Source organism: Oryzias latipes, chromosome 3 (assembly GCF_002234675.1).
Source record: "Oryzias latipes chromosome 3, ASM223467v1".
Classification (NCBI taxonomy): Eukaryota; Metazoa; Chordata; class Actinopteri; order Beloniformes; family Adrianichthyidae; genus Oryzias; species Oryzias latipes.
In genome coordinates, this window is record NC_019861.2 from 6,034,687 (window position 1) to 6,062,210 (window position 27,524).

A 27,524-nucleotide genomic window follows, 5' to 3' on the forward strand; every position below is an offset into this window, starting at 1 on the left:
CAGTACAGAAGGGTTAAAAGTGAGGAATCAATAAATGCATTCAAAAATGATTTATTTGCCCAAAAGTGGGATGAAATTTACAACAAACAATGCATTAATGAGGCTTATGAATGCTTCTTGAAAATGTTTGAATCATTATTTAATAAAAAATCGTCCTATTAAAGCATTTAGAAGAAAAACAAATTATAGCCAATGCCCCTGGGTCACAAAGGGGCTACAAAATGCCTGTAAAAAAACTGTCTCCACAAAGAGTTTTTAAAACAAAGAACTAAAGAGGCAGAAAACATTAAAATTCTGTAAATTAAAATTCTGTAAAAAATACAGAAATAAATTAACCAATATTATAAGAAGATGCAAAAAAAAGAACATTATGATAAGCTACTTGACGAAAACAAAGGTAACATCAAAAAAATCTGGAGCATTCTTAACGCAATTAATAGAAAGGGTGCCAAAGAAAATAGTTATCCTAAATACTTTATTTACCATAAAAAGGGAAGTTACAAGATGGAGGATGTGGCTGAAAGCTTTATTTAGTATTTTGTAAATGTTGGACCCATATTAGCAAAAACACTCTGATTCAGAACCATCTGGAAACCAGTACCATGAACTAATCAATCGGAATCCCAGTTCAATGTTTCTCAGTTGTGTCACAGAAAAGGAAATATTAGATTTAGTAAAAAAGATGAGTAACAAACATTCAACTGATGTCAATGACATTGATATGGCTTTATTGAAAAAAGTGATTGATGGTATTTTGAAACCACTCGTGTTCATCTGTAACTTATCTTTTCAATCAGGTTCCTTTCCAAACAGCATGAAAATAGCCAAAGTTATACCGCTGTATAAAACTGGGAACAAGCACCACTTCACAAACTACAGACCCATATCCTTCTTACCACAGTTATCCAAAATATTGGAAAAACTTTTTGAATGTAGACTGGATGCATTTATCTAAAAGCACAAACTTCTTAGTGACAGTCAATACGGATTCAGAGCAAACAGATCAACATCCTTGGCAATCATAGACTTTATAGAGCAAATCACAAATGCAATTGATCAGAACAAATATGTTGCTGGAATTTTTCTTGATCTAAAGAAAGCTTTTGACACTATTAACCATGATTATTTTACTGAATAAATTAGAATGATATGGTATTAGAGGGATCGTGTTAGACTGGATCAGAAGCTACTTGAGTATAAGAAAGCAGTTTGTGAAGCTGGGTGATGTTTGTTCAGCATGTTTGGACATTGCTTGTGGTGTCCCACAAGGGTCAGTGTTGTGCCTCAAGTTATTTATTTTGGATATGAATGATATATGTAAAGTATCTGAAATATTTAAATTAGTTCTGATACAAATATGTTCTGTGATGGTGATGACTTAAACAAACTGTTGGAAGATGTAACTAAAGATATGAATAAGTTGGAAATATGGTTTTATATTAAGAAATTATCATTGAATTTAAGCAAAACAAAAATTATGTTGTTTGGTAACTGTAAAAGAAATATGCACACTGATGTAACGATTGATGGGGTAGAACTTGAAAGAATATATGAATGTAAATTCCTTGGTGTTGTAATTGATGATAAATTAAATTGGAAGCCACATATCAAATACATACAATCAAAATTGTCTAAAAGCATATCAGTGCTAAATTAAGCAAAATTTGTCCCTTTATCATAAATCACTTTATATTCTATACTGTTCCCTGGTTCTACCGTATTTAATCTACTGTGTGGAGGTATGGGGAAACGATTGTAAAACATCATTACATGTTAATACTTCAAAAGAGGGTGATACGAATCATACACAACGTGGGTTATCTGGATCATACACATGCATAATTCCTACAATCCAAATTATTGACACTTACAGATCTGGTGGAGCTGCGTACAGCACTAATCATGTTCAAAGCCACATATAGCATACTACCAGCATATATACAAAAATTATTCATGAAAAGAGAGGGACAGTACAATTTGAGAAGAAAACAGAATTTTTACATACACAAAGCACGCACAAATAGAAGATGTTTGTGTTTCTATTTGTGGAGCAAAACTGTAGAACAGTATAGAAGCAGAAATAAAGCAATGTCCAAACATAAAACTGTTTAAAATAAGATATAAATATATGGTTTTAAAACAATATTCAAATATATTGGATGGATATTAGATGTACCTATGTATGTAAGTATACATATATAAATAATGTGTATGTGTATATTATTTGTATCTTAATATGCGCATGTTATTTTCCAATTATAATTCATGCTCAGTATTTATGACAGTTTTTTTTAATGTGTTTTTTTATAGTAAAAATAAACTTGTTTCCATTCCATTCCATGCAAAAAATGGTAGATTGCAAAGGTCTGTGTTTATTTAGGTCAGAAAATTTGAGACATTTAAGTTAAAAAGATTTTCCCTGTTCCTCATTGTGTTTGATATTCTTCAGATTTTTGGAAGCCAAACAATCTAGTTTCTCAGACAAAAGTCTATTTTTTCTTAATCTAACCTCAAATAGCTGCTACTGTAACCATTTACACATTTGTATATATTTATGTGTAATTTTCTAGGAAAATGCAGCTTCAAAATACTGCCTGTTAGAGAATCTTCCAGACTTTTAGTTCCAGTTCCACTTTTCTCCACAACAGAATCAGCTGATTTATACTGATCGCATAAGCACTATACTCTGTAGATTGTTGCATATCAGCACAAAGCTGCTTTCCTCCACTTCAGAATCTGCTGGAATTACATTAATTGCGTAAACGATTAAAGAGATATGGGAGTCAAAGTTACGTCAACACTGGAGCTAAGGCTCCAGCGTTAAGAGGTTAATAGACAGTCATGATTACTTTCCATGGCAGTCAGCTTCTATCAATTTGTGTTTTACATTCATAGTCAGCAATCAGTGAGGCCATGGGCGCTTACAATATCCAGGTATTTTCAGCCAATAGGTGAAAAATTGTGCGCATAGGAAAAAGCCCAATTGCAATCCTGAAAAAAAGAGGCCAAAGTGGTGCTACACTGCCCTCAGCAGGGTTAGCTTTATTAAACTGTAAAGCAGATAAGATAATGCAGGGTTGTTACATGTTATTAAATTGTTGTTAACAAGAAAAACTCTGAAACCCAATTAGACATTTTTCATGTTTGTGTTCTGCTTCACAGAAAAACTTCAAATTATTGTTTTTGTGAGGATGAGCTTTGTTTTTCTTCCATTTTGTTTGTCTTATATTTATTTAATTCATTTGTGCCACTTACACACTGACTAATATGTATATGGCATAAGAATAAAACTAAAAAACCAACAGGTTGTACAGAGAGTAGAATAGAACTTTGTCAATCAGGTCCTCAGATTTCTGCTGTTGTCCAATTATCATCAAATACATCCATGCAACTTTTCTCACTTTATCACTAAGCAGATGAACAGATATATTTCCAATTCAAGGAATTTTATCAAAGTAAATGAAACGGAGAAAAAAAAGTTTATTTCAGCCCTCAAGGATATTTCTACCAAGGTTGACAGCAGCTCTCTTTTCCCATTCAGGGTTTTTAAAGACTGTGTTCCCACTTATGGCTTCTTTTTCCTCTGTTACAGAAGAGATTGATTCATTTGAATAAATAATTAAACATTACTTGAATTAATATACCGGTAAGTATGAAACACTTTATGTGTTTATATGCACATGGAAACTTGTGCATTGTTTGTGCAAATAAATCTTCTTGGTAACAAAATGTTTCAGTTGGCAGCTGTGTTCATTTATTACAGCAACATTTAGAGGAACTGAGAAAATGATTCATTGTTACTAAAATGAGACACCTTTCCTTAATGGTGCGTTAAATAGAAATTGTAAAGCCTCTGCTAACGGGATCGGAATGGTCCTTCTGTTTCTGTTATACGAGTCATGGTTGGTTTTTTGAGTGTGTCGCAATGGCAGCCTCTCTTTAGGTAACGTCTGACATCTTGAAGCCTTTTGCAGCTGGAGGGAGAAGGAAATATGCAGGGTGGTGTTTGTGTGCCATGCAGGGTGGAGAGTGAATGGGTTCAGTGATAGATGTTTTTGCAACCTTATTTTATATACACACAAATATGCAAGTACATCATGCGGATGCTTTTCAGACAGGCTTATAAAAAAGGGGGAAAAATAATGACTGTACTTCCACAAAATGTGTTAGGGTGCATATTAATTAAACATTTTTTTAGATCTGCCTGTCTCCTTTAAGTCCAAGGATAAGCCTCCACGCATCAGGAGGCACACATGTGATGGATCTCTTTTAAGAAAACTTGTCTTCATGGCAGATGTATATTATTTAGCTATGGGGAAGGCAGTGGTCGGAAACAGTAGTTAGTAGCTCATTCAAACATTCACAAACTAAAATAAAACATGGCTTGTAATTCAAGATATAATAAAACGAACAATAACAATTTGTGTTTTTTCTTACCGTTATCAATTGCAAATTTTTATATGTATATTCATCACAAAACAAAGAGAACTGGAAGAAGCAGGTGGTTGTCAGTAATTAAAAGAAAAACAAAATAATTTCCAAAAGTACATTCTCAAACTATTTCTGTTAATGTCCTCAGTTGAGGTTTACAGCTCAGAACTATTTCTGTATAGTTTGCCAAAATTTCTTTAAGGCAAAATGAGAGTCCTTGTCCTTGGTCTCCCTGAACTCATCCCACACCCAAGTTTTCTGCAAACGCATTTGCTGCATTCTTATGATACCTATCAGCTGCACTGGGGTCTCACAAGCCAGCCAGACTCGATCGGACTACTTATTCCACTTGACAGTATTGTCGATCACCTCCATGAACTGCCATCTTGTTGTGTTGGGAGGATTGGAGAGTTTGAGTGATCCTTAGGGTTATACTGTCCAGGGCAACTGCTACTGGTAGGGTCACCCATGGCAAACATATCTTAGGTGATGAGTCAAAATAAGACCTGCTTAAATTATTATATAAAAAATAAAGGCTGGGGGAAATAAAGGTTCCCCCTTAGAATTGAAAGTGCTGTGTTTCTTCTTTCTTGCAATGTGCAGCCGTTCTTCCATGTATGGATGTCTGTATGGATAGATGTGTCTCTCACCAAATGATGTGGTCTGTGAGGTAAATGACCATAGGCAGAGGAAAGCTATTTCCCTCCTTCCATTGCAGATTTCTCTGGGGGACCAGAATCCATCTCTGCAACTTGATCATCTTGCAATGTGAAGCATGGAAACATGTTGCCCCTCAAGAGACTTTTACTGCTGCATGGGTGGTGAGCATCACTTAGAAAGGACCTTGTCCAGTGTTGTTGATGCCATTTCTTCTTCCTGAAATTTCTCATCAGCATAAAATTGCCTGAAGCGATTTTACTGGAGTGGTTGTGCAGAGTGTGTCTGGGTAGCTCTACATCTACCTGTTTTCTGATGCATCCGCCAATTTGCAGACTTTAGGACCACCAGCGTTGGGGTTCGTGCTGAAAATAGAGAAGGGAAGGGAGAAGAGAGCATTACCAATGATCTTTCCCATTTTTTTAACCAAACTTTCTCACATGCTTCATCTTTTCCTCTTTTTCACACAGTTTCTCTTTTACTTTATTTAAGCAGTTCACTCTCATAGATGGCTGGGGAACCCCATAATCCCTCATACTTTCTTGCACATAATTGTCTTTTATCAGCCTCATCCCATTCTGGCACTTTGCTCTTTCCATAACCCAGGGCAAATTGGGGGTGTTGGGGGAGGGTCTCAAGTTAAGCAGATGGAGGAAGGAAAGAGAGGCTGGTTAGGGTGCCCTCCCTTTCAGGCCGTTTCACAGTGGCTGGGTACCTGCTTGTCTCAGTTGTAGCGTAGTGACCTGTGACCCTGCTACTGGCGGGCTTTCAGTGACCGCGTCAGCTTTAATTAGAAAGCCAGACGACTCCACGCTCCGAAAAGCCAGTGCTCAACGGCTTCTGGACCTCAGGATCAAGTGGTGGGATCACATGGAATAACAGATGCATGTAATGACTGACAAACAGCACACAGAAAGGGAGATCATAGACTTCCACCAAGTCATTCCCCTAAAGATTGATCTTGTTAATAAAGCCTTTGATTAACTTCTCAATATTATTTTAGCTTTATCCAAAAGTATAGTATTTGATTCAAATTCTATTTAACCAGTAAACTAGTTATGTCTAAAAGAAAATCTATTCTCAGTTATGACAAGGGACGTCTCAATCCGATCACGTGATCGAAAATCCGGTCCGATCACGTAGTTTCAGACTTGATCGAAATCAGATGCTGTCTCCTGATCAGGATCAGGTATTTATTTATTTTTATTATTTTGATCAGCGCTGTATCTTTTAATTTTTTTTGTTTCAAATAAATGTTGTAGTACAAGTCTGCATATCATGAACCGATACAACAATTTACTGCAGTGAAGCAGAGGGGAACCCTAGTTATGACCATGTTTGTGTTTCCTTACCCTTTCCTGAGAGCTCTGTTTGCTCACTCGCTCGCTAGCTTACAGCCCCTAGCATTTCGTTACAAAAAAAGTGGTGGGCAATATTGGACCTGTCAGAACTCTGTCTCCCTCTCTGGACCAGCGGGATCCATCGCCAGAGTTCTAGCCACACTTCCTGGATGCTGCACACCTGACTCTTATTCACTCAATCAACCACAGCAGACTTAAGCTCTGCTCTGAGCTGAGCTCAATGTGAAGTATTGTTTGTGCCACTCTGCCTTCATTACCGAGCGTTATATCTGGACCTGATCTTCTGTCTTCTGACCCTGTATCTGACTCTGTTTGCCTGCCGCTTGCCCCGACTTTCGCCTGGATTTTTTAACAACCTGTCCCTCCTCTGATGATTTCATGCCTGTTATCGACTCCTGCCTGCCTGACCCTGATTTAGCTTTGTGGACTTTTAGCTGAGCTAATAAACCTGATTCTCTTTAAACTTTCGTCTGTTCCTGATTCACAACAATTGAAAAAGGATATACTCAAAAATACAATTTTAAGCTCAATTTTCCTTATATGTGCTCTCCATCATCAGACAAATGGCACAAGAACATGTCAAAAACGCCAAAAGCAGAATTTTCCTAAGCGTGAGGCTTTAAAACTGTAATCTAAATGAATATTTGTTCTGACAAACTTTTTAGTTTAAGCCACTCTTGGTAAAAACATAGGTGTCCATATTGTGACCTAATGCCATAAAAGCTATAGCCATAAAAAAAACTATAGTAATCTTCTTGAAAAACATTTCAAAATGATAGAAATAGCCGTTCTCTTTGCAAGAATGTTTGTTGTTGAAACCTCTCCATGCTCCTCTTCCTTTTCAGAGTCTCATCTTTGATGACAGTCGTGTTACCCGCCTTGACATGCACACTTTTTAAGATGGATCTTGGATGGAAAATCAGCAAAAATCTGTACAGTTTACACTGTTTACCAATTGTCAATTAGGAGGTGACCAAGGAACCTAACATTAATACATCTTCAGTGGGTCTGCCTTTCTTTTGTTCTTCTTTCTTGGATTTACTTTTTTTTCCGTATCTTATGACAAACTACTGGTTATGATCACAAAAATAATCCTACAAACTGCAGGACTTATATGGAGCAACTGTTTTCAACTAAACCTGAGTTCCTTTTGATTGCAGAACATTAGATTTATTTAGTTGGTGTTGAGGTAAAAACCTTAGCCTAAAAACAGCTACTACAGCTGGTGTTGGGCTTCAAGATATTAAACTACAACTAGCTGAGAAATGTAATATATTTAATGCTTAGCTTTTCTATTAAAAATGTCCTTGGTGTTAATATGCATTGAGCTGAAATGCTTGATATTTCTCAATGTATATTTTAACATTACTAAATAATATGGTCTGAACAGGAACCTGCTACAAGCTCTAGAGAAATCATTTAATTAAAGCAAAGACAGATATTTGTCAGGTAAATGGACTAAGCTGTGGGGGAAAATGGTTGCAGGATGAAAAGAAAGCATGCATTTGGAACTCATGGGGATTGAAGACAGTGAGGGAGTGCAGCAGACCCCTGGTCAGCATGCTGCTGTAATGAACATTAGGGCTGCGGCATAAATTTAATGACCTGTGAAACAAACAGAGAGGCTGAGACAAAAAGCAAGGCTGAGCCTCTGAATGCTAAGTGGCTGTATTATTAATACTAGCCCAGAGTTGCCGTCGTGTTAACACAATGTTAGGCTCTTTCTTCCACGAGGCCCGTTAACCGCACAGTAGTTACATGATGGCAGTGCACAAAATCATCATAGCTTTCTGAATCGGGTTCACATTTCTTTGTACTTGCAAAATTGATATTACCAGTAACATTGCCTGTTAACTAACAAAGAAGACTAGAACAATTGTGTAGCTTATTGTTGTGAAGGTTAGTCCTCTTGATTACTACTGGCCTATTAAAATATACAATTGAACTGTGTAACTGATGACAAAGGAGTTAGACATGTACACAATATGCAGTTTATTACTCACTATTTAATGATGTCATCAATTCTTACTGAAAATGTGATTTAAAAATATATATTTTCAGAGCAAGAGGTCAGTAAAGCTGTTTAACCCAGACGGATCCTTTTTTAATGACACAGTCCTGAAATCATGGTTTATCATATCTTTTTCATTTAGATCAATAGAAAACAAGATAAAGAAACAGCAATACATAACTAATATCATTTGATATGTTTTTTTTTACTGTCTATTGATCTGCAACTGTTGGGTTCTGCGTCCTGATTGGCTCTAGGCCATTGTCAATATGTTTGTTTTCATCCATAATACTGGGCTAATTTTTCTATGAAAGTTTGAACTTTAAGAGTTTAAACTAGAGAAAATGGAAAAATGTTAATGGAAGTCTTAGAAAAGTGTGTAAAGTTTTTTTGATAGGTTTTACAGCCTTAAAACATCCACAGTAATTGTAAAAAGTAACTGTTTTGCAGATTTTGCCTATTAAAGGTTACACCACTGTATGTGGAAATGATAACCCAATAAAAACACAATGCTGAATGAAAATATATTTAAAATTCCCATCCACAAACAAAAGAGTCTAAGAAAAAGCTTTAACGCATTCACATGTTTGCAATGTGTTTTGGACGTAGAACCCAAAAACATGGGCAAAACGTTGAAAGGGTTTGGAATATGGAAGCCTAAAAGTTCAAATTGGTTGCTTAAACTCGTGTTTCAGAGTCTGGTGTGAACGTAGCATGACAGTAACACCACTCAAACTATTATTGTTGGCTCTTGCGCAATTGATAAATACGTAGAATCTGCAGTTGGGATGAGGAGCCAGTATATTTCAGGAATAACTGTTGTCTGGACCACATCTACAGCAGTTGTCCCTCGATTAGGTGTAAGGTCCTTGAATTGGGTTGAATAATCATCTTCTGGTGCACTAAAGTGCCTAACCGTTTGGTAAACGATAGACAATGTCAGTCGTTTTTCATTATTCATTCCCCTTCAGATTTCATTTTTGCCTTTCAGAATTCAATAACATTAGAGAATCTTTCCAATATCCTTTTGATCTTTGTGTTTCAGCTCCATTGGAAAGACTGTGCTATTGATAACAGAGAAAGAGGGGGGGGACTGTGGTTTATTTGAGATCTTTGCAAGATGTGGTGATACATTTTATTTAAGGCGTCTCGTAAATATTTTAGTTACACAGACATAGTTGGTAGTGATTTTTTGCATGTCTTTATAAATAACAGTTTTATTTATTGATGTTCGACACCAACAGCACTCAAAACATGACAGCAGCCGCACAAACACCAGTGTTGTTTTGTCCACACCATACAGAGAGAGAGTGAAACAGAATTCTGTTGAACAGTAGATTTGACCCTTCTTAAACCAAAAGTCATAAAATGGTCACTTCAAACACAGGTCATCTAATGCTCAGGATCTGAACCAACTGCAAGTTCCACATAAACAAGAGGAACTTGTTCAAGGAGTTCCAAGCAAGTGAGATTCTACTTTGGAAATGATTAAAAGTGTTCAGCACAACAAATCAGCCAGAGAGACCACACTTTCTTATTAGAGCAGTAAAATTCCTGCTGATCGTATGGAGTTTTCAAAGCTGAAAAAGTTAGAAGAAATACTTGAACGGTGCAAGTAAATATTGATCTTTAAGTGGTAAAGGATTTTTTTGTCTGCCTATAGTGCACTTAGAGGTCTGTTTTCTACCAACTACATCTGTCTTAGCAGATACATCAAATAAATCCTAGGGGGAGAGCACTACTGTTGGTCTGTGGTGATCCCTGCCTTTCTCCCCCTTTTGAAAATATCGTAGTCCTCAGATGATGACCTGGCTAACATCGTCACATTTAAAAAGGCTTTTTGGTGACATTCTGACCCCAGGAAAGGAAATCACTGATCTCGCCTGGCTGAAGCTTACCACTGCTCTAGATCACAGGTTTGAAGGTTTGAAATGCCTACCCAAAGCTGTGTTTGGTGAATTAAGGAGTTCTCTTGGGAACAGCCTGGAAGAGGTAAGGGAGGCCAGGAAATGTCATCCTGAAGCAACAGGGGTAGAGTCACAAAAGGAGTCCACGATGTCATGTTTTCTGCTCTCAACTTCTGCCTTACAAAAGGTAAAAAAACAATTCATTCACACAACAATGGAGCTCCACAGGTCAGGATCCAAAGTTTTTAATTTATATAATGTGTTCCATAACTGTGCAAAGCTCATAGGCAAAGCTGCTTTTCTCTGCATCAGAATCAGCTTATTCGTATTATTTGCATAAATGATTGAGGATTTACGCTAAGATAAAGAGCATTTGTTATTTAGGTGTTAAATTGGTTATTTACTATGTTTATTGGCATTTTTGCAAAAGTTCACTTTTGAATTCTGTCATTGAGTCATCAAAAAGAAAGAATTGTTTCACAGCTAAAGCAAAACCTTTTTCAATAGTCTCATTATTAGCACTATGTGCACACTTTTCATTATATGTAGTTTGAGAAAAATGTACCAACTCATGAAAGTCAAATGTCAAATCTTGTGAATTCACTGATTAAAAGCACTACGGTAAGTGGAACATTTTTTTCAAATAACCTTACTTTACTCACTGGGAATTCAAAGATGTGTTTTGCCTCCAAACAGTGTTTCGCAGAATACTTTAGCTTTTGCACTCATTGTACAGAGTTGTGCCCAGCTTAGCCCTGACTTTCCTTTGGTCAGTGTTCCGGCTTTTTGTACATAGACTCGTGAGACTAACAATGCCAGCCCGTGTGCTTTCCTGTGGCTATTGTTGCCTCAATGATTAGTGCCCTTTGTGACATTCCCTGATTATCAGGTCAAGACAATAGTTGCAAACAAAGTGCTATGCATCTGTGCTGTCTGTATGCCATGTGCCCCTTCCTGTTGCCTCCAACATCACTTCTTGTCCTCCACTCTTGACCTTTTACTTGTGCAGCAAAGACTGGTTGACCTCCTATTTTCGGACAAGGCTGGGAGGGCATTACTTGGGGTAACTGTGTAGGAAATTATAGTTTTTTCCCTATAATTCGCTTAAGGAAAGTAAGTTTACTTTGCACAATAGATACATAATTAAGCAAGGACTCTGATAATGATAAATGTTAATGCAAAAAAAAGGGGAAGGGTTCTTTCCACATCTTGTCCCTGGTCTTTTTGGAGTGAACCGTCAGTTTTCGCTTTCCATATCCAGTGCAGTTTGCTGTGAGATTAGCAGCTGGACAGTAGTGCAAACCAAACAGCGACCTTAAACGAAGGTTTTTAGCTCAAAATGCTGAAACCAGAATGGGAGGTTCTTTCTTGGCTTATGTATCTTTTGATATTCACCTATTTTTGCAATGAAAATTATTTCCAAAAGGTGATTGTGTTTTGAACATGACCGTTTTTAGCTTCCGTTGCCCTGACTGACCTGCCAGGCATCGAAAAATCATCCAGTTCAGTCGTCCAGTCAGTAAAACTGTCAAACTCTCTGCCTTAGAATTTTTTTTCATGGGATTTATGTGGAGCTGACTCTGCTAAATGATAAAAGGCAACCAAAGACTCCTTTTTCATTAAAGTTCACTGTTTTCTAATTGTTACAGCTATGTTGTATTTTAAGTTTCTTTTTAAATATTTTTTGTTGACTATTTTTTACATTTTTACTCCATCTTTTAAAAAGCGCTTTATAAAGAAAACACATGTGCTTGTCTCATTTTTTAAACGTAGACCAATTAGTCAATAAAACCCAAAAAGTATTTTCACTATCATTTCTGTAAATGTTTTCACCGTATGAGATAAAAAATCAAGTGGGAAATACATCTTTCAGAAATGCCATGCATCATCTAAATCCTAAAGACAGTTAAATTTCTTAATTCTGTTTAACGCCACAGATTCCTCCTGTTGAGGTTCATTTCAAGCGCAGCAAATCTGAAAATTAGAGTTGGTCAAACTAGAATTGAAGATATATTTATTAATTGTCTTGTTTTCCTGGAAGGTGTAAGTAAAGTGTAAGTGGTTGTAGATGTAGTAACATAATAAATGTTATAATAGTCCCACTGTGTGTCCTCACTATTACAAAGAGATGTATTCAAAGACCAGAGAAAAATCCTAAAACTGTTTTTCCCTCCGTCTGGTATAAAAGACTAAGAATCAAGGCCGAAAATGCTTGAGTCAGTATTTTAGAAATCTTTTTTTTGAAAGGACAATGGAGACCAAATTTTAATTTCCTTTTTTGAGTGATGCTGAAAGCGTTGCAAACCTTTCTCCTTCCAATAGAAATCGAGTTTGTGCCTGAAGAGCAGCAGATTGGCACAAGAATCTTCCAAGGCCTCGCCGGTGTTGGCCCTCCTTGATAATCCCTTTTCATTCCTTATCTGCTTTCAGTACTGTATGTTTGAAATAAAACCGTTAAATGTGTTAGGAAATGAAATGAAATAAAAACATTTTGTTCTGCTAGAAAGACACCTGTGTTGGTAGGTATGGTAACCCATTTTCAGCACACCCTGTTCTGTTCCAAAGCTGAAATAAACTACTCTTTCTGCAGTCCGTTCTTTTGGGGGAAGGGACGAACTTTAGAGTGAAATCTTGCTTACTTTCAAGAGAATTATCCTCCCCGTGTGCTCTTGCAGTCCTCTTTCTTCTCCCCTTCCCCCTTTTTACATTGTTCATCAGGATCAAGTTCACAGAGGTCGGGGCTGAAGGAGGGCGGTGTGATCCTTGTCCCTGTGTCTTGGGGGGCAGTTGAATGGTTTTTGGCCCCTGGCCCCTGCCCCCATACAGCCTTTCTGAATAGGACCCAGATTTCCTCCTTCCTTTAGTTGTCTGCTCTCCAGTTTCCATGGAGCTGAAATGCTTCCTGACGGATCCACATTTCAGACATTTCATGTCCACGCAGCGTAGTCTCCTTCCACAACATTCCTAATTGGCAGCCCTCCCACCCTTCTGTGCCGCATGCTTCACCCCCCCATATACTCTTGAAAGACTTTTAAAACATTGACTAGTCACCAGTTTCAAAGAAAAAAAACGGTGAAGAATGAATTTCTAACAGAGGCCACTTTGGAAAACTTGCTAAAGAGTAGATTTACATTAAAATATTAAATATATAAGTAAATAGTAGTCGTCAAAATAATTTGAGTAAAAGTAAATAAGGAAAACTACTCATAGAACAGTTTAAGCGTACAAGAGATCAAAAATTCTATAAATTCTGCCGTTTGCAGATGCTAAAATGTTTTATATATTATACAAATAAGTATAACATCCCTTTTTATTTGGGTTATTAACAAGACTTTTCCTGATGATTAGAATAAATAATGATGCAGTACATATATTCCAAAATGCCCATATTGCTTAATATCAAATACAATGGTACCCCGTTTATTGCAGGAGTTGCATTTTAAAAATAACACACGATGGATAAAACCAGAGAAGTAGTCAACTATTTTTTTTATAATTACGGATGTTATAAGGCTGTAAAAGCCCCTCACTACACACTTTATACACTTTAAGTTACCAAATGAAATACAACCAGCTGTTGCTAAGTAAAGGTTTTTTTTTTCATCTTTAATCTACTCTGGTAAAAGCATAAAATCTGGTCCTTTTAAACTACTATATGGAGGATTTTTTTTTTAGTTACTGCAGGAAAAGTAACTGAGTAAAGGTAACTCAATGTCACTCAAACTTGTTTGTGAAATTGTTGGGAGGTGCCTGGAAATGAGCTGTTTGACCTGAATCTTTGGACTTGCTTGCTTTAAATTAGCAGGCTGCAGCTCAAACTGCAACTGACGGCATCTGAACTCTGAGAAAACCCACGGGAGATCTTGCTTCGTAAAGTACCCGTGTCTGAAGCTCCCCGTCCCCATGGCCGTGGCCTCTCCTAAATGGGCTAAGTCCCGTAGCTAACCCCTAGCACCTCTGTGTTAGGCAGCATGACTTCAGTGAGATGAATCCATTCCACACTTCATCAGTCAGCCAGTACAGGTTATTAGTGCTGAGGTAGAGCGCGCTCTTTCTCTTCTACCTTTATATATGAACACCAACAATCCTCTTTCACCTCTTGGGCTTGACCCTCTACCTCATCCCCAAACTTTGCAAAGGTGGCCTTGGCTTTGAGAGGCCATTTGTCAAACGCTAGCCGAAACCTCCACTTGGCTCTATTTAATAAGGCTACCTGGGCCCTGGGATTACACACAGATTCACACACACACTATTGCAGAGCTTTGCACATACTCGAACAGTGTTGAATTTAAGATGCTGCATCCCATAGGGCTTATAAAAGTCCCATTAACATGTACCTCCTTATTGGCTCTGACAGCTTGATCAATTAGAGTCCTCCCCCTGTTGACCCCAGGGCTGCTCTCATTCAGAGGTCAGACAGGATGGATTGCTGGACATACACACACTTTACTCTTCATCTTTCTTCCTGTTGTTATTTCTGGGCTGGTCTCTCGGCAGCTTGTTCATCTTGAGCTTGGTATCCCATGGTGCCGCTTTCTCTCTTGACTTGACCAAACACACTGTTTTCTTGGTCTTTTGTCCACACAGCAATAATGATTTTTCAGGTTTTCCTTTTTATTTTTTCTAAGCCCCTTGTGAAGAAAAACGGAAGATGTAGGGTTTGTCCGAATTCCCTCACTCCTCCCTAGCCTCTAAAAGATTACATAGTGCTGGACTAGCCGCTGCACAGGACTTTAATGTAATTTGTACATATGCTCTCTGGTTTAAAAGCTAATTGTATGCTTCACCATTGAATTGAACCATGGCCTTCCCCACTGTATATGTTTGCATATGTTTATGATGAAAGTATCAAACACGTGTGTTGTGCCAACTTCAATATATTTAATATTGTTTTATTATGTTATATCAGTTTTAGTAAAAGCAAACTCAAAGGTTGGATTTTTCTGAATTTTTAGTTTTTTGCTGTTGTTTTGTAATACACAAATCCTGTATCGTATCAAAACAAAGCTGTGACCGTTGTGAAAGTAAATCGTTGCCTCCCTAATGCTCACTATTTTTTTAAAGGCAAATATGACACTTCTCATTTGGCAAATTAAGAAAGTTAGAAGTATCAACATTTTGCGCAGACTAATTATGAATAGTCTTTGTCCTGATGACAAAATCCTGTAAGATTTTTTAAAGAAAATAATAATTAACTTTTTTTTTTCTAATGACAAATTGTTCAAACGCAATGCATTGTGGTCTACATTAAATATGGCATCAATATATAGATTTCGGATACCCTAAAAATTGGTGAACACCCTGTCTCGTGCACTAAGTAGTGAGGGATTTGGACACAACCGTGGTCTTTGTGTGGCATGTGGAATTGTTACTGTCATGGCCAGTGCAAAATACATGCCAGCCTATTTTCCCCAGAAAAACCCTTCCCATGAATGAAACCCAGCCATGTTAATGTGCTTGTTGATCATCTTAGCCAGAATAAGGTCACATTCTGAATGAATCATAGCTTGAGAATAAAACAGGTGGGATATGCAGATCTGATTTTAAATATTCTAGTGTGTAAACACAGACACACACAGTTTTAATCAATATAGAAGATAAAGCAAAAACATGGAACAGCTCATTGGAACCAGACTGCACATAGAGTAAAATCAGACTCTTCAACATGGGAATCAATAATAAATATCTCAGTGTTGAAAGTAACATTAGAACATCTGAGGAGCTGCAATATTCAAGCTACCTTTAAATTCAAGACCATGTGATTGAAGGTGGGGGGGGCATGGTTTGTTCCTCAGGAGCAATATTCCCTATTCCATGTTTCTGAGAATATTCTGGATCCAAGATCAGCAGCCGAAGACGATTTGATGCACACTAGACACTGATTTCTGTCCGAAATTAACTCGAGCAAACCCGTTCATTTTTATTTGTTGTTTTTTCATTTGTTTGCATAAAAATATTTTTAAGTCACAACAAGCAAAGATGATTACAGTTAGTTTGAAAGTGGAGCCATGATTCAATAAAAACATCAATGACTCTGATCTTAATTTGAAAATATTTCAGTGCTATTCCATAATCAAAGAGGTTTTTTCCCCAAAAACAAATAATTGACATATTAAAATATGTTTAAAGAGATCGATGACATGAGGAAGCAGTGGACTTGAAAGGCGTAATGGAAGGGAAGGGGATCCAGACGGTGGGTTTATCTGTTACAGGGCTGTTGTGCTCTGCTCTGAACCCCTAATGAGCAGTTTGAGGGGTTAAGAGGGGTGTCGCTCTCTAAGAGACGCTGCCCTAATGATGTCCACTGGCCTGATTGAATATTGACGTTCTGCAGACACAGTTTAAACGGCTCCTGTCTGCCGGCCATGACTGCAGATTTTGTACCCATCTGCACTTTATAAAGGCTTCAGGGCAAGGTGCTGTTCCGGATCGGTTTTATATTAAGTCCTGTTTTGTTTGCATAGATGAATGAATGGCTGTTTTTACCCAGTTGGACTAAGATCCACTGCAGTCTGATGCTTTGGGAACATTTTTGTATAAACCTGCCTTGATTTAAAGCATCCGTATGGTTTTAATCTATAATGAAACATGATCAATATTTGGCAATAGAAGTGTTTTTTCCTGGCTGAATTTTTTATTACTGGCTTGACTAAAATGAATGTTAAAAAGGATAAGTTGTATTTGAGGACTACCCTATTGAAAAAGTGTTCCCAGTGGTCTTTTAATTATGATTATATTGTTTTTAGCCAAAATCAAATATACTTTTGTTTTTTTATTACCAGGTAATCAGTCAGGAGTGGGACTCGAATATCTTGAAGTCATGCAGACACACTGGCCCTCAAGGCCGGGTGTTGCCCATCCCTGCAGTAGACAGATATTAGTTTTCTCCACCAAACTGTATTTTTAATTTAAGGCAAAGTCAATATATTTGTTTAACTTTTTTAAAGAACATAACAATTCTGACATAAAAAAACATCTTATTTGGTAAACAAAGTTTACACAGCATCAAAAGGAAAACACAATGTTTCCTTTAATCATTAGACCAGCTTTAATAGAACGCTATTTGACTCACACCAGACAAAAGCAATCATGTTTAGTTCGCTACTGAACATCTTTTAGAGCAGTGCTTGAAGAAAAGACTTAGTAGTAAACAAAACAACTAAGGTGCTATTTTCAGAAATACAATAATACTTATGGCCTTTGATTATTGAGAACATATGTCTGATATCAAATAACAAAAAAATGAATTTGAGTCGTCTTTTAATGAAATAAGCATAATAGCAGATCTTGTTGAAGCCACACTCACGCGGTAGCACTCAAACAGTTTCTCAACTCCTCCTGGAATCGTTCGATGGGATTTCACAAATCTGTTGTGTGTTCCTTACATATTTAACTTTGTTGTGAGAGAACGTTCACATTGCATGACTTTATCCAAAGCCAATTGATCGTAGACACTATAAAAGCCAAAATGGTTCCAAACGGTCGCTTGAAGCAAAATCCAGACCAGGATTACAGAATCTGCAAAGTCAGCCATGTTTGTGTGCTCTTTGAAAATAGTTTAAATTAAAAATGCTCCACATTTAGTTCCGCTTTTACTTTTACTTTGAATCATATACATTTTTCGGTTATTGGTTGTTTCTAAAACGATTCAGAATCGTCTATGAATCATAATCGATGCATCTAATATTACATTTTTCCCCCCATTCCTAATGCATATTGTGTAAATGGTAACGTTATAGCTGTTTAGTAGACAACATTTATTTCTTATTTTTCCTGAATCAGAAAGAATCTCATCTTCTTTCGTCCTCCTCTCGTTCTATCAGCCTTGATTCCTTTGTTTTTTGGATTAGCACCTCTCTCACTTTTCTCTTTGACTGCTGCTTCTGTGACAAATGTTCCACTTCCCCTCTGCGCTTTCCTCCAGACGCTTCTCCTTTGTTGCCGGGGCAACGCCGTAGCGGCTGCGCTTGCTGCCTGATCATAACACTTACTGGTCCATATATACACTCCGAGCAGACTGATATACTGACAGCAGAAATGCTTTGTTCAGCTCTCAGACCCGGCTCTTCTGCCGCTGCTGGCTGCACGGTCTACAGTGTAATAAAAGGCCGGTCACACAGGACCCAGCATCTCCTTTATGTGGTCAGGATGCCATTAATCTAGCTAGAGGTTAACAAATGTGGTTACATGGAGGGTATATTTCATAGCAGGCAGATGACAAAGAGGCCGTCGTGGCATTGATCTGCTGCTCTCTGCGCTGCTCGGTCCGGACCTTCTGGTCAGCTCGAGACCTGAGGATTATGTTTCATCTCCCAGATGAATGTTTTGCGAGAAAAAATCAAGCAAAGTCAAGGCCTTTGCTCTTTTTACACTGTGAGAAATAATCATTAATTTATTTGGAAAGGGAGGGAGGACAAATGTATTCAGGCCATATTTTAATGTTTGTCTTCATCCACATTAGTCTAAACCGGCATCAGACAAATGTCCTGCTGGGGCTTTCAATGTGCAGCCAGACGGCAAGGCGTTTGCTGCTTTTTTTTCTCCCCAGCTGCAGCGGCAGTCCTATTTCCATCAGAGGAGCTGCACGCCTCCTTAGTAATCCATTAGACTTTCATTAGCTACTATTTGTGTAATTAGTTCTAATGAATCAGTTGAGTCTGTGGCCTTCACTTCCTTGCATGCTCCTCACATTTTAGAACTCCCTTTAGTTGTCCGCTGTCCTCTGAGCAAAGAGAACCAGACACTGACCGAGTGAGCCAATCAAAGAGTGTGAAGTGTGCCGTGGCCCGTCGTCCTCAGCACACGAGTGTTCGATACCCAGAAGCCTGCTTGTACTGCTTGTTGTGTATGCTCATGTCTGAATGTAAAGCATTTTTCACCTGCTGCTTTAAACTGAACCATTGGAAATTTTTATGGGTTTTACACATAAAGAGTCTCCTTAGCCTCTAGTCCCCCCCCCCCACACACACACAAGCACACTATTGATTAGTGCTGGAGCGTCTATCCTTCACTGTAACAAAGCTTATTGATGTTTGCAGAGTTCTGGTTTCCCCTTGGCCAGACTGCATCTGCAGCGCCCCTCTCTGAGGTTTTTCAGCCGTGCTGTCGCCAAACCTCAGCATAAAGCAGATCTTTTTATCTGCTAACCTGTGGGTGTTTAGCTGTCACAGTGGGCCTATGTGCAAATGATTATCCTCTTTTTTTCCCATTCATTGCCACCAGTGGAAATTAATTTTCCATATATATATATATATATATATATATATATATATATATATATATATATATATATATATATATATATATATTTTTTTTTTTTCTTTTGCTTTGACAGCTCTGGTCTTTTTGACCCTCTACCTTATATCTGTATCTGTTGTAACTGGTTTGGACTTTTGCATGCAATCCTTGCGGATTTTACAATCGGCCTTTGTGTTTGCTGAGGTGAAGCTGGCTGTCGTCACGGAGACGCTCTCTCAGGTGGTGTCCTGGAGGCTCTCTCCCGATCTTTCGATGCAGACAAAGTGGTGGTTCACACAGTTTCCCACAGCTTCCACATTTACTGTCTCCTGACATCGATCGTGTGCGTGTCCTAATCTGTCTGTTGCATCAAAGTTATTGAATAAAACATGCAAGTGTCCTGTAATCTAAGGCAAAAAAAAAGGTGCTTCCATGTTGTTGCCCCAGCAACTGTTAATTAGTTTTTTCAGAAACTGTTATTGTGTTGGTTTATCTGCAGGATAAACAGAAGTAGTAATTGTTCAAAGCCATTTTTGTAGCGCAGATTAAACTTTAACATGAGCAAATTATTTCCAAAAGGAAATGGACAAATACTCAGCAGTGTAGTTTATTAAGCGTATTAGTGTAGTTTGTTAAGTGTGAGGTTTAATATCGCTGTGTGAGAGCTGATTCTCCACCTTTATCCCTGCAGGACTCCATGGTTTAATGGTTGGGGGTTCAACCTACCTCGAGGTCAGTCGCTGCTGGAGAAATGGAATTTGGTGCCTGAGGGCATTGACATCCTGATGACCCATGGACCTCCTCTCGGTGAGTTCAGATATGTCCTGCTCTGCATTTTGATGAAGTTCCTCCTAGTTTTTCTACTGTGAGAAGTCTGTGGAAGTGTGCAGTCTTTGCTTTTGTCAGGTCTATGGACTGAAACTTGTTTATTATCTCAGTTTTTGCTTGAAACACATTTTCTTTGGTTTATTGTGTTTTTCTGTCGGTTGATTGGGTTTTTCTCTAGCTGTTAGGCTCTGTTGTTTGCTAATTTGTTTTCTGTGCACTCTCCATCTGGCCTCATCAAGTCACCTGGTTGTTGCCATCACCGCAGCAACCACTGTGCGAGGTTGATTGTATAAAAACCTCATTTCTTAGTGGAGTGGCAGAGAAATTGCTGGAGAGAATTTGTATTGTGGAAGAGCCTGCAGAAAATGAAGGGAGATGTGAAAGGAGTACAACTGCCAAGAAAAGCTTTCTTTTAGTGCATTAAATGTTCTCTTCTGGTGAGATCCTAGTCTTTTTATGGTCCAAATGCCAGGACATGTTGAGATTCTTAACTGTGGTCCCATCCTTCAGTAGCCTCCAGATGTGGACTAGATCACAGTTCACTGGACTCTTATGACATCACTTTTTTATGAATTCTTGTCAAACTTCTGTGCCATCCATCCATCCATCCATCTTCAGAAACCTGCAAAATCCCTTTCAGGATCACAGAGTTGCTGGAGCCTATCCAGCTACTGTTGGGTGAATGTGCTGCAGAACCACACACACACTCAGGGACAGTTTAGAGTGTTGACCTTTGACAGACGTGTTTGGACTGTGGGAAGAAGTCTGTGTACCCAGAGAAAACTCACACATGCACAAGGAGAACATGTAAACTCCACACAGAAAAGACCCAACTGGGGTTTGAATCAGGGCCTTCCTGCTATAAAGCAAGAGCGCTAACCACTGCACCACCATGTAGCAATATTAGAACATAAGAGATCCACTTTAAGGTCTTATCTTTCTCTGCGCTCACCAGCTGTTCTGGGTTTCATTTGATGGTGAATGGAAACCAAATGGAAACCATCTCCTAGTGGACAGCTCATGCTTCACAGTGCCCTTAGGCTCGAATTATTAAGTGCAATTCAAGCCAGCCAGCCAGAAAGAAATCAGACTGCGTTCACACCAAACGTGATGTACGCATCCAGATTCAATGTTAAGTCAAGGTCCAGATGTGATCAGAGGTCCTACTGCGTCCTACAGCACATCGGTCTGGCAGCAATGCATTTTGGGTGTTGCAGCGCGATTTAGCGTCCCTGTGTATCAAGTGTTCAAATATCTGGACTTTGGCAGAGAAGACATCGACCAATTAGGGACTCAGCTTTGGCCTGTGACATGTTGATGATGCGATTAACGGGTGGAGTTTATTATTTGTACTCAAAGAATAATTTTGCACTTGAAACTGAAAAATGCTTCCAAACAAAACAATTTTCCCTCTAAAGAAATTTTCTCTTCTTCTGCGCTCAAAAGAGAGCAGGATTGCGTTACAAGTGAGCTGCAAGAGCCAGCCAATCACAGACAAAGACATGAAAGTTGATTCTGATTGGTCAGAAATTCTTCCAGTCAGCTCATAGACTGGATCAGGTTTGTGCACAGTGGGAAGAATTCCAAGGTGCCGTGCTCCATTTCTAGCACAGAACAGAGAAAAATTCTCTCTAATAAAATTGTTTTGATTGCAAGTACTTTTCATTTTCAAGTGCAAAATAATTTTTTGAGCACTTAAAGTTTTCAAATTTTACGCTCAAAACTGTGAGCGTTGCAATTGGAATTATGATACAAAAATCACTCCATAGTAGTTCTCCTGAACTTTGTAATGTTATTAATTTTTAGATCGAGACGATAATTAAAAGTTCCTCTTACTTTCCTCTTGTTTAATATTTTTCCCTCCTCTGACTAATGCGGGACAGTAAGTCATCAAACTGGGTCATGGAGAGACAGAAGTACCGCTGAAAGCGGCCGCCATTCAGATTCAGCTCATGCAGTAGTTCGTGTCTCTGAATGATCTCCTAAACCCAGACATGGATTACCGATACTTTTGTAGAACTCTTCAACATAAATAAACCTAAACTCTACATCATCCATGTCTACCATGCGTTGAAGATGAGACATACAGACCATGCTTACATGTAGCGATGAGGCTAAAAACGTTGGACAGTAGCTCCTCCCACACGCGTCAAGTTTACAACTTAAGAGGTAAATAAAGAAAAAAAGGGTGTGGTCAGGGGTTACAGCTGACATGGTGACAAAACAGTTAAAGGAAGGAATTTACCCAAAACTAGTATTTCCATTGTATTGTACAACATTTTTGGGCCAGGGTTGAGCAGTAAATTTGACGCACGTCAAAGGAGACGGATCTGACGTGTGTTTCACGTTTGGTGTCAACGCAGCATTAGAAAATAACAGCTCCAGTGTTGTCTGTATGGTTGTCTGGTGTCAGTAGTAGCTCTCAGGCCCGGTTCAACCAAAGTCAGCTTCTCACTGTGCTTCTCCTGGCTTCCTTTGTTGGTAGTCTTGGTGTGAAAACTTTACAAAGACTGAAAACTTGAATCATAATATGTGCTGCAGCTACGGTACACAGTAATGCTGCCACAACAGCTCAGTGAACACAGAGTATGGACATCATTTTTATGAAACTACTAGTCGTCTGCTGGCTCACTCATCTGCTTTAAAAATCCTTGCAGGTTTCCGGGATTGGGTTCCTAAAGAGCTGCAGCGGGTTGGATGTGTGGAGCTGCTCAACACAGTACAGAAAAGGGTGCGACCCAAACTCCACTGCTTCGGGGGAATCCACGAAGGTACTGGACATGAGTTATTCACTTTGAATCGTTACTTAATGGGCGATCCAGTTCAATTCACGAATCAAGATCAACGAATTACAGATCCAATCATGATTCCTACTATCTAATGCATTATGTTTGAGTGTTTATTCACCATCATTTAAAGCTTCTTTTAGTACAGGAGATCCAAATCAACAAAATATAACAGACAAAAACCAAGATTTTAAATGAAAAAAGTTATATTTAGCACTTTAAACAATGTCACACTCAATTTTTTTTCTGTCAACTTCCTGGTTAACAAAATATAAATGCCACTGTTATTTTGGAATCATTGTAAAGCAAACCCTGAAAATGTTCTCCACAGTTTTTGTTCTGACTACAGTTCCAGCTGATAGATAACAAGAAGATAGTAAATGAAGATAGAAACCCCTCAGTCATTAAGTCTAAAGTGACAACAGTTTCCAACAGACGGGTTTTATAAACTGACTTTTTTCATCTTTAGTGGCAAAACCTCAAAACTCCCACAACATTAGATGAACATTTAGCAGACGCTCTCTGGTACGGCCTCTCCAGCATGCTATGGTCACATCATGCCATATTTTTGATATTAATCTTATATTACATTTGTTATTCAAATTGCCGACTACAATCCAAACAAAATCGTTTTAGTCAGTTTAGTTCCTCTATTTCATGTTGATAACATTTCAATCTCTGACCCCACCGGGTCCCCTCAACCTCAGACTCACTGGGTAACTTCTTCCACACACCCGAAATTTTCTAAAAACTCTGCAGTTTTAGAGCAATCATTGAATTGCCTGAAAAGTTTTTATTTATCTTGGATCTTCTCAATCTTGAATATTGCAAATATTCAGATTGGAATTCTCTGGAAAAGATTGCAAATATTGAAGTACTCGGACATTAGTTACAACCCTATCATGAAACCAAAGTGTAAAAGTCCATGAATGAATTCAAACTTCACTTTGACACAAGAACCAGCTCTTCTGTCAAATTTTTATTGAAAACTACATTCATAGAATTATATTTCTCAAGCCTTTTTTTTTTGTGTAGTTTTGATGATTATTCAAAAGCTGAACTTAAAGCTTTTTAACTGCTGCACTGGAACAGATGATGTCCAGTAAAAATAGAATCATCTTTTAGAAAAACCTTCAACGCTAAAGCAAAAGCTGCCAAACTAAAGTGAATCAACTCAAACATGTATTGATAGGCGGATCAGTCATTATAATAGCAGTTAGTGGAAGTTCTGACTGTCCAGAAGTTTCCCGTCTATGATGGACGTTCCAGCTGTGAACATGGACGTCCATGTAAAACCTGTCAGTTTGCCGCGGTGCAGCTGATGCTCTGATGTCAGGGAGAACTAAGCCAGGTGGGGACGAACCTGAGACTGAGTTGATCTGCTGCTGAGGCTGAATCAGCTGGAGAGCCTCCACACCATCCAGGGACTGATGATCTGCTTTTGACTCAACCGTGGTGTTCGCTTCTTTTTACTCCTAACCGTTTTCAACCTCTCTCAGCAGTTCTATTTTTTAGGTTTGAGTGCTCAACAAACACGTGTTTTTTAAAACACAACCTCTTCAACCTGAAGAATAAATAAAAATGTATTTTTTTATGTCGAATTTCCTTTTTTTGCTCCTCAGGGTACGGCATCATGACCGATGGCTACACAACCTTTATAAACGCATCAACCTGCACGGTCAGCTTCCAGCCCACTAACCCCCCCATCGTATTCGACCTGCCAAACCCATCCAGCTCCTGAGACCGCAGGAACAGGGAGGTGGGCGGGGCTTGAGAATGGCAGTGATAAACTACTTCTTTTATATAAATATGTCCATTTGGAAAGAAAAAAATGTTAAAAAATGCTTTTTTTGTGCTATTTTTATGCTCTTCTCGGACAGAAAAAGAATTGAAAGGGGGTTGGGGGGTCTGTGGGATTTAAAGGAGAATACCGGTGATCTCTGAGGTTTTGTGCCAACAGTCCAGCTGCCTTGCTTTGATTCGCGGCAGCCGCATTGTAAAGTTTCCTTCATTTTTCTTCATAATCCTGTCTAGCAGCTGACGCAGCAAAATAATCCATGTGGTTTTGTATTACATGGAGCAGATATGCACCCCCCCCCACCTTCAGCCGTTACCCTCAGAAACAAATTGCCTTAGTGCGGGGCACCGGGTGAACGCGGATTTGAAACCTTCGGCTCATTCATGCAGGTTTTGTGATCACATCTTATTTTGTGTTCACAGAAAAACCAATTATGAGAAATATTTTCTCACATTTTTCTCCACATTTTCAAACCTGTATTTGTCAAAACGTTCTCCTGCTTTATACCAGTATTCTCCTTTGAAGGTTTTTTTTTTTGTGGTTCAACAATCTCGCTCTTGATAAATATTGGTCAGATCTGTAAGACAAATGACGCTTTGTGAATTTGTACAATGTCTTTCTTTGGTTTGCTGGACAATGTATGCCAATTGATTTTGTTGTGTCGTAAGATACGTTTTTTAAATTTTTGATTTCACGTCAGGTTTTTTTTTTTGTTATTAGCTGACAGGACGCTGCCTTAAACTAGCTTTAAAGGTGTCAGCGAACGCCCCTCTGCGATCTCAAAGGACAGTCCTTATTTATTACCCATCATCCCCGCAGACTGAAGCAGGGGCAAAAATCTTCTCACCGCCATATATTTCTTCATCTCCTCAGAGATTTTCTGACCTAATTCGGAAAATGTATGTATAAAAATATATATTATATATTAATGTTGTAAAACATCTGTACTAAAGGTTGTGTTTGACAAAAAAAAAAAAATCATCAGGTGCATTTTTTTTGTTTGTACCTGTAAGATTGCCATGTTTTTTATGCTCCCATGAAACACTTTTCATAATTTTCTTTAGTATTTTTAATCAAATGCCAACAGGTGGACATTTTTGAAGGAGAGGGAAAATATGTTGTTCACAATCCAACAGGTGGTAATTGTTCCCAACAACTCACCTGCCTAAATAAACATGGTTCAGTTGTCTTTTCAAGTGTAAATCTGGTAGTTTTTGTGTTTCTTGCTTTTTTTTCTAATTTTGCACTGTGTAAATGCAATCTTGCTAGCACAAAAAAATGGTTGCCAATAGTTGTTTGAACAGCTGTAAATGCTCTTTTCGTGCTCTGTTCCTCTCGCGCTTTCTCTGATTGTATCCTTCTTCATGGAAATGTTAGTTCTCTTTTTCAGTTCGTTGTGATATATTTAGCTGCCTTTATATGCAAATAAAAATGCAAGATTTTTACTTAAAACAATCCTCTCGTCTCTGTTCCATCATTGTTTGTCTAGATTTAAAAATGCATTTGTGTTGTGGTCCTTCAGAGCCCCTCAGATAATTCTCCCCATGCAGCACCACTCATTTTTATTCGGTTTCTCTGCATTTGTATCACCAACAGCGATTTCCTTCACTCCCATGACAAAATAAAGCCTAAGTTTGTGCGACTAAATTTAGTTTAATCTCCAAAAAACTATTAAAATTGCACCAAAACAAATGTTTTGTTCTGAAAAGACTTGAGATCAGATAGATACAGATTTTTATAGCTAGATCTGAATGTCATCAGTGTAGCAGTGGAACAACACACTGTATTTCCTAAAAATTGACCCCAGTGGCAGAAGGCAAAGCAATAATAAAAGTTGGTCTAAAACTAAGCCTTGGGGTTCACCGTGTTTGAGTGGAGCCTCTGAAGAAAAAACACTGTCCAAGTTGGACAGGAAAACCCCTGCCACATAGATAACATCTGAACCAACTGAGTGCTGCGTCCTTCACACCGACAGACTGCTCCAGTCGGGATAATAAAACACTGTGATCTACTGTGTCGAAAGCAGCAGTGAAATCTAAAAGAATTAAAACAGTGGAGGCACCACAATCACCTGAGAAACTTCTCAAAATATCACGACTTTCTAAATGGCACTATAATAAAAATAAACCGCCTTCTCTAAAATTTTGAAAAGAAAAGGGAACGTGAAAAATTAGGGTCAAAGTTATGCTTTTTCAAAAGGGGTTGCACTACAGCATGTTTGAAAGCAGTTGGCACACACCACAAGACAAGAAGAGTTACTAAGACCACCTATCCAGGGGCCCATGGCACCGAAGACCCCCTTCAGGAGTCTGGGGGGAATACAGTCACCTGGGCAGGAGGAAGGCCTCAGGTGCAGAACTATCTCTGACATGAGAGGAAGTGACAGGATCAAAATGATCTAACACAGCAGGTAAAAAGGCTTTATAAAGCATTAAATAGTCTTACATCGTGGTGAATGGGCCTGAATCTTTTCTCGTCAATGGGTCGTCACTTCCTGTCACTAAAAAG

General features: G+C 38.4%; 1 protein-coding gene across 3 annotated transcripts in view; it reads left to right on the forward strand.

Annotated features, from left to right (window-relative positions):
• Positions 1-26,471, forward strand: part of LOC101173128 (metallophosphoesterase MPPED2) — a 61,947-nt gene extending 35,476 nt beyond the window's left edge. For all 3 annotated transcript variants that reach the window (XM_004066819.4, XM_020711795.2, XM_023952237.1), the window contains exons 5-7: positions 20,296-20,411; positions 23,090-23,203; positions 24,841-26,471. In XM_004066819.4, the coding sequence (XP_004066867.1) occupies positions 20,296-20,411; positions 23,090-23,203; positions 24,841-24,959 (349 nt within the window). In that variant the 3' untranslated portion in view covers positions 24,960-26,471. The remainder of the gene's footprint in view (positions 1-20,295; positions 20,412-23,089; positions 23,204-24,840) is intronic.
• Positions 26,472-27,524: the final 1,053 nt, after the last annotated feature.